The sequence below is a fragment of the Cebus imitator genome, unplaced genomic scaffold (assembly GCF_001604975.1).
Source record: "Cebus imitator isolate Cc_AM_T3 unplaced genomic scaffold, Cebus_imitator-1.0 Scaffold112, whole genome shotgun sequence".
NCBI lineage: Eukaryota > Metazoa > Chordata > Mammalia > Primates > Cebidae > Cebus > Cebus imitator.
Genome location: NW_016107427.1, coordinates 202,177 through 209,973, shown reverse-complemented (window position 1 = coordinate 209,973; position 7,797 = coordinate 202,177). Strand labels below are relative to the sequence as shown.

Sequence of the window (7,797 nt, the reverse complement as noted above, 5' to 3'; positions counted from 1 at the left end):
AAAAAAAAAAAAAAAAAAAAGAAAATGCAGTTCGCTCAGCTTGTGGTTGGGCACATGAAACTACAGACTTTGAAGACAGTGTGCTGAGACTGAACCCACAGCCAGAGAAGAGCCTCATGATTTGCCAACATATAAATAAGCCTTTACCAGACAAATGAAGATGGCGTGATCTTTCTACCACCTTCTCTTACCCAAAGAAGAGACCAACCTGCTACTAATCATAATTCTTGAGGAAATTCACAGGCAATGACCAATCACCCAATGGTTATGTGCGTTCTTTGTGGGCTGTCTTTTAAGGTTTCATACTTCTGGTGTGTGAGGTAAAAATCAGCCATATTTATGACACCCAGAATGTAGACTCCTTGGTGAGGTAGCAGCAATATATTATTATTTAGATAGAAAATTAAAGGGAAAGAAATGTTTAAAATGCTCAAAGTAGTAAAAATAAAATATTATATGGTAATTTTTTCACCTACACACCATTTTTCCTTTGTACAGTTGTTTAATGACTCAGGATATGATGGCTTACAGCATGGTTTTCCCATATATTCCTACCTCTGAGTCTCACAGTCCCTGAGGCATATAAAGAAGATGGAGTATCACTTTTGTGGGAGGGGGCTGGTGACTGCCACTCTACTAGCAGGTGACCATTAGGGACTGATGTCTCGAGTTTCTGACTCTTCCTACCCCATGTATGGTTCCTACCCACATGGCACCATGAGTAAAGAATCATCCAAAATTCGGAAATTAGATATAGAATACTCTATTCAACCAGAAATTTAACATAATTAAATATATATTCGGCAAAAGTTGAAACAAAATATTTTCTGGAAAACTCTGAGGCCTGAGTCTGCTATAGTTGTTACCACTGACATGGACTAGGGTGATCAACTGACACGGATTAGAGATGATCAATATTGTACAGTACCTGAAGCAGCAAGTCCCCTTCAGAAAACAGATCTACACTGATTTTGGGAAAGGTCTGTTCACTGCTTCCTGGGTTCATGGGTGAGTCAGCTGAGCAGCCTGCACTGCTGTCCTTTAGGGCGGCTGAGAAAGAAAAAATGTGTAATTATGAACATGTGCCATCTCACATGGATGAAAAGGAGAATCCAGATGACCCTGGTTTTCAGCTTCAGGACAGTGTGTGTCACTCTGTGTACTGGCACCTTGAGCTCTTCCAAGGTTCCAGTAGGAGTGGTGACATCTGATTGAACACTTACCTCCTCTAGCTGGGAAAAGAGCCCCATTTTAACTTTTGTCTGAGCTGTTCTTACTGTGGCTTCTCTGCAGGCAAAGAATTAAGTTCAAATACGGCTTCCTCTGAGAGGCCCTTGCCACTTCTCCTGAGGAAGATTTGTTGTGCTTCCCTCTGCTCCCTTAGCATTAAAGTCACTGCCATTAAAGAGTGATTTGGTATAAGACGATTTCATTCTTGCCTTATGTATCAGATCAGGTGTAAGTACATAACATGACCTGTTACAAAAAATTGCAGATCCAGACCCGTAACTGCTTCACCACCTCTACCACTACCATGCAGGTCTGAGACAACATCAACTCTTGCTGGCCTTCCTACTTCTACTTTTGCCCCATGTAATCAATTCTCTGAACAGAAGTGTGCAGGACATTTCTGAAAAATTATATAACATATGACATCGGCCTTCTGCTCCAGTGGCTTCACTTATGCACAAAACCCTCCAAGGGCCTCATATACACACAAAATCTTATGTCCTGACCGTGACTATTAGTTAAGATTCATTTTGACTTTTTGTAACTAAAATTTCCCAAATAACAATAGCCTATAAGATAAAAGTGTATCACATGCACATACAGTATCAGAATATTACAGTCAGGGATGTGTTCAGCCCTGTCCCATAAGGTTCCAGGGGACCAGCTTCTTGGAGCTCACTCTGCCTTCCTGAACGCAGCCTCAAGGCCGTACCCCTTCTGTTCTTAGGAGGAGGGATCTGCAGAAGGGTGGCACCATCTCTCTTGTGGAAGCTGCCACCTGACTCCTTTGCTTATAGCCTGTTGGTCAGAACCCTGTAACATGACCACACTGGTGCAAGGAAGCCTGAGAGGCTGGCCTTTTCCCGATGGCCACGTTTTCTCCTGAAACTGCACGGCTCCCACCAACCTGGCCATGTCAGCCACGTGGCCTCCTCCTGACTCCTAGCTGTTTCCCAGAAAAGACAGGCCCTTCTTGTTCTGTGCTAGGAACTTTGCAAGTGCTGTTTTCTCTGCCTGGAAGTCCCCTCTTGCCATTTTTCACATGGCTTCCCTGTCATTTCCTTGTTGCTCAGAATGGAATCATCAGCAGCGTCTACAGCTCTCACCTCTTACTCTATTTTGCCCCCTCAGAGGCTTTACCTGATTTTATATTGTACACTCGTCTACTGAGGCAGGGGCTGTGACTTCCACTTGAATGTAACCATTCTGCTGATAAGGCTTTTGTTTCCTCCTGTGTCTCCAGCACCTGAAGAACTCCAAGTGCCCAGTGGTGTTTAGCAAAGGCAGCGATGCACACAGGCAGGTGCGCCTGCTGGACCTTCCTTGAGATGCTGCCTAGGGCCGGGCTCATCATCACATTTGTACATAAGCAAGTCAACAGGGCTTTGGTTGTGGGGTCACAGACACAGGACAGATAAGGGAAGGATGAGCTCATGAAACAAGGTAAAGTGTCCTGGGACCTTACGCAGGCATCCAGTGTTTCCCCTATTCTCATCCTCTGTTCCATAATCTAGGGAATTCCAAACTCTATTTCTGTGTATCTGTAGAAATGAAGGGAATGTGGCCCCACAGATGCTCACAGTTCTGTTCTACACACAAATCATCCCTAGAGGGTTCTGGCAGGGAGCCTGAAAAATAAGCCAAGGAGGCTTTGCCATTTAACATTTGTAAATGTTATTGTAAAGCATGAATAAGTTTGTATAAGCCTGAAGAATGTTTAGCTGGGTAAACAAAATTTATCACTAATAAAGAAATAATTGTGTAGTTTACCTGACAGTGAATCACTTTCCAGGGCACACTCTAGGAAAACCCACCCACAAAATTATCAATGATAGTAGTGGATCTATTTTCTTCTAAGTTGAAGATTAAAAAACAAGAAAGTTCATCTAAAAAATCTTATTTAACCATAATGTGCATAATTTGGGGATAAGATGTTCAGCATGAAAAAGAAGCCCACATAGCTGACATTTTCCTCTAATCAAGTCCTCAGCGAAACAAAAAATAGCACCACAACTGCACTGCAAAAGTCATTAGGGAAAGCTGGTGGCAAAGACACACCAGTAAACTTATGAAAAATCACTGGGAAGAGGCACTTTCTTGTTATCACGTGGACTCGGCAGTGAGGTGCCACGCATGGCACTGGGCAGCACCCTCCCTGTGGCAGGCAGGGCCAAGGGCACCAGGTGAGTGCTGCTTCCTAACCTTCTCATGATTGGCTGTCTGGTTCCCCAAATTCTGAAGATAATTTTTGTAATAAAGGCCCACTAATTCAGGCATCATTGTATGATCATTTTATATATAGCATGTACTACCCCCTTCTAATACAAGCTTCCCAAAAGAGGAAAAAAACAGGTTACCCATGGGCAAACCCCTCTCTACCTTTCTTTACCTTTGTTACTCTCTTCTGGTCTCTCTCAGCTAAAAAAAGGCTATTTAACATAGATGTGATTTCTTCTTTGTATGGAGTTTGTATATCTGGAGAGATTTACGATAGTTAATTCTTTTCTTTTTTTTTTTTTTTGAGACAGTGTCTCTCCGTTGCCAGGCTGGAGTGCAGTGACACAATCTCGGCTCACTGCAACCTCTGCCTCCCGGGTTCATGCAATTCTCTTGCCTTAACCTCACAAGTAGCTGGGACTACAGGTGCCCACCACCATGCCCAGCTAATTTTTAGTAGAATCAGGGTTTTACCATGTTAGCCAGGATGGTCTCAATCTTTTGACCTTGTGATCCACCTTCCTTGGTCTCCCAAAGTGCTGGGATTCCAGGTGTGAGCCACTGCGCCTGGCCAGTGAATGTGTATTTTAACAATTGAGGTGGAATTCACATGCGAGCAACCATTTTAGCGTAAAGAATTCAGTGGCATTTAGCACATTCACAGTGCTGTGCAAACACCACCTCTTTCCAGTTCCAAAACTCCGTCCTCACCCCAGATAACACCCTACTCCTTCCCACAACCTGTGGCCACCTGGAGTGTGCTTGTTCCTTGGAGGACATTCCACATTGCTGCTGGGCATGATTAAATAGTTGCTGCTTTTCTGCAGTTATCACTGTATTTTGAGCAAAAGTTTCATAATTTTCAGGGTATATTATCTGGGTTGACTGGATCCAGTTTTAGTTTTTGAGTTTCTTTTTTGAGCAGCTGTAACAATTTTAAAGATTAATAAGTCCTGACTTTTGTTCTTTATTAGAGGTCTTCCAAAGAACAAAGATAAATTTATTTATTTTAAAAATAAAATAAAATTCATCTTGTCTTGCAGTGATCGTATGAGTCCATTTAACACTTATATAAATCTAAGATACATTATTGAACCTTAGTGATTTTACTTAGTTTTTAAAATATTAAAACATTTTGCTAGTTTATCGTCCTGAGAACTATTTCAAAGTTAATCATTAAGGATTCTCAGCTTTGCCACGAAGACTAAAATAATATGCAAATAGAAGAATGATGGAGCACCGAGAAAGATAATGTGATAGAGAAATCTGCATTCTTTGGTATTATCCTCCAGTTTTCTTGTTGCCAAAGTTCTATTCAAGAAGATGCATCCGAAGGAATGGAGATAGTGAGGCCTGTTTTTTCTTTAATTAAATACGGTGGAGAGTTCAGAAGTTTTCATTTTTCTTTCCATAGTGGCAAAGAGATGACAACCAGCAGAGAAAGAGGTTTTACAATTTTAGATGGGTTGGAAGATAATTTCCAGGGGAGATCAGTGCTGTCCATGTGATAATGGAAATGGTTTCATACCTGCCATCTCAGCCACACGTGGCTACTGAGCTCTGAAAATGTGGAAACTAAGAATTTAATTTTACTTAATTTTAATTGATATAAATTTAAATTTAAGTAACTATATATGGCTAATAGCTACCCTACTGAATAGCAAAAATCTTCTTGACTGTAATATTTAAAGTGAAAATGATCATATAAATGAAAGCTCAGCAGAGAAATGGAATAATAAAAACAAACAAAGAGAATTTTTTGATCTGTAAAATACAATACCTGAAATAAAAAATACATTTAATTGGCCTAACAGCAAAACGAACACTTGGAGAGAAAAGGATTGATAAACTTAGAGACTGGTCAGTGGAAATTATCCAAAATGAAGCAGCAATGAGAACACTTCACAAGGAATCAATGGCCTGCGGTACAGCATCAAGCAGTCTAAAATATATATAATTTAAGTTCTACCCAGAGAAGAAAGAGAGAAGAATCAGGAAAGGTATTTGAAGAACTAATGGCCAAAAGTTTACCAAATTTGATGAAAATGATAAATCCACATTTGTTGTTGGAGTAGAGCTGGCAGGAGTTTATAATAAGCTTCAGAGACGATGCTTACTTGGGACACAAGTAACGGGACACATTCTCCCTCACGAGAGGTGACGCCACAGGAACCCAGGTGGCCACAGACTCACCATGTCTGCTCAGTCTCACTGAATACAAGTTCCATTTGCAGGAATGGGTTAGAACATCTGTCTTTAAGTAGCAACACAGTTCATGGGCAAGCAGGCTAAAGAAGAATAGATTGTGCCCACTGTGTAATAAAGAATTTTAGGAGGAGAAGTTTTCAAGAAAACAGGAAGAAATCATGTCCTAGATCCTATGCTATACTCAAAGAAAGAGGACCTTTGTTCTGAACCAAAGTCCTGCAAGGTAGAGGAACACTTGGATCCTCATGAGAAATGACAAAGCAAAGGGTCTCAAGAGCTAGGGTGGTCATGGTAAGAACTCTCCCTGGAGAATAACAGAGCCAGGCAAGGGGACTGGTGCCATCTCCTCCCACTAGGACAACGAGGAGCTGGGGTTTGCACCTCAGATGGGCACCCGCCCAGGTGAGCACCTGGCTCACCTAATGCACCTGTGTCGAGCAGGTGCCTCCCACCTCTGCCTGAGGTCTGAAGGCAATGGTGCAACTTTCACTAGGATAAAGGGTTAACCCAAGCTAACCCTTTTCCTCCTGTGGCCACAGCCTCCACCAGGGTCCCAGCAGGTGCTGGTGGGAGGGGCGGGCTCTCACCCTCGCTTTGTAATGGCAGCCACCACTTACCTGCAAAGTAGCCCTTCACCTTCAGGTAGCCCACGATCAGCCTGAGGACGGAGAGCTTGTCCAGCCGTGCACGCACGTCCTCAGGGAAGGGTAGCAGGTTGGTGAGTCGGCTCAGCTCTTGATTCAGTCGGTCCCGGTGCCTTTTGGAAGGGTTGGTCTTGGCTCCCTCTGGAGGCACTGGCTTAGGACTTGGGGGAGAGAGAAGAACGATCATTGCCCCACTTTCCACTGCCATTTCGCTCTTGCATCACCCCAGGGATTCCAACACCATGCCCCGCACTGCACAGCCCAAATCAGTGTTCAGGGGCAGACTCCCTCGTCCTGCAGTCTCAGGTTCTACCCATCCACGATGCCCCACGGCTGCTCTGCTCTCACCCCTTTCCTCATCTGTCAACTGGGGTCCCACTGGGCCCTGGGCGCCTAGAAGGCTCCTTCACACCCAAGCAGGAAGGTTAGACCTGGCAGCCCTCAAAGCAGCAGGGCTGGCCCACTTTCCCTCCCACTTGCATTGCATTTCCATGTAATTTTTAAGTTAGAAAATCTCTATTCCACAATGAACACTGACAAAACTGAAACTCCATTTAGGAAAGTATAATTTTTTAGGAATTGAGTGTATGCACACACGTGTGTGCACACACACAGAGAGATCCTCAACATGTATCTATGTGTGTACTGTCTCTTTCTTCTCTCTTTCTGTGTGTGTGAATACACACACATAAACATACATATGGACACAGACATTATCTCTCTCCATATATACATACATATAAATTCTGTGTGTGTGTGTGTGTGTGTGTGTGTGTGTGTGTGATCGATCTATCTCTACAATCTTCTATCATCAACACGCAGGGTGGAATGACTCCTGGAGGCTACAGTCACACCACCACTCATCTATCTTTATTCTTACAGGCTTCCCCTCTGGATTTCACATTCAAAAGTTTCCACATTTCCCACAGATGGAACTAAGGTTTTCATGCGTAGCTTTGAAAGAACATCTTCTGGAGGCTCTCCTGTTGGTACTGTGTTCCCAGTGCCCCACCCTCATCCCTCAAAGCCCAGCACTAGCCCACAAGACAGAGTCCACCAGTCATTATTTCAGAGACATTCATGAATAGTTAGTTAACCCAAGTAGCATGACTGAAGCTATTTCTATTACCTCACCTCCAAAGCAAAACACAGTAGCACTCTCTGGAGGACAGGATGAAGTTTAAAACATGATAAGCAGCAAAAATATAGTTTTATAAAAGGCCAGATTGGGTGTGGTGGCTCACGCCTGTAATCCCAGCACTTTGGGGGCCAAAGTGGGAGCAGGTCAGAAGTTCCAGACCAGCCTGGCCAACATGGTGAAACCCCATCTCTACTAAAAACACAAAAATTAGCTGGGCACATGATCCCAGCTACTCAGGAGGCTGAGGCAGGAGAATCATTTGAGCCCAGGAGGCGGAACTTGCAGTGAGCCAGACCTCACCACTGCACTTAAGCCTAGGCCACAGAGCAAGACTTCATCTTAAAAAAAAAAAAAAGC

At 43.4% G+C, this 7,797-nt stretch overlaps 1 protein-coding gene across 1 annotated transcript in view; it reads right to left on the bottom strand.

The window, feature by feature from the left end:
• LOC108311144 (aryl hydrocarbon receptor-like) overlaps positions 1-6,507 on the bottom strand; it is a 47,085-nt gene extending 40,578 nt beyond the window's left edge. The window contains exons 1-4 of the mRNA XM_037741986.1: positions 6,269-6,507; positions 5,268-5,272; positions 3,882-3,893; positions 929-1,026 (exon numbers count right to left, since the gene is read on the bottom strand). Coding sequence (XP_037597914.1) covers positions 929-1,026; positions 3,882-3,893; positions 5,268-5,272; positions 6,269-6,507 — 354 coding nt within the window. The remainder of the gene's footprint in view (positions 1-928; positions 1,027-3,881; positions 3,894-5,267; positions 5,273-6,268) is intronic.
• Between the last annotated feature and the right edge of the window lie 1,290 nt (positions 6,508-7,797).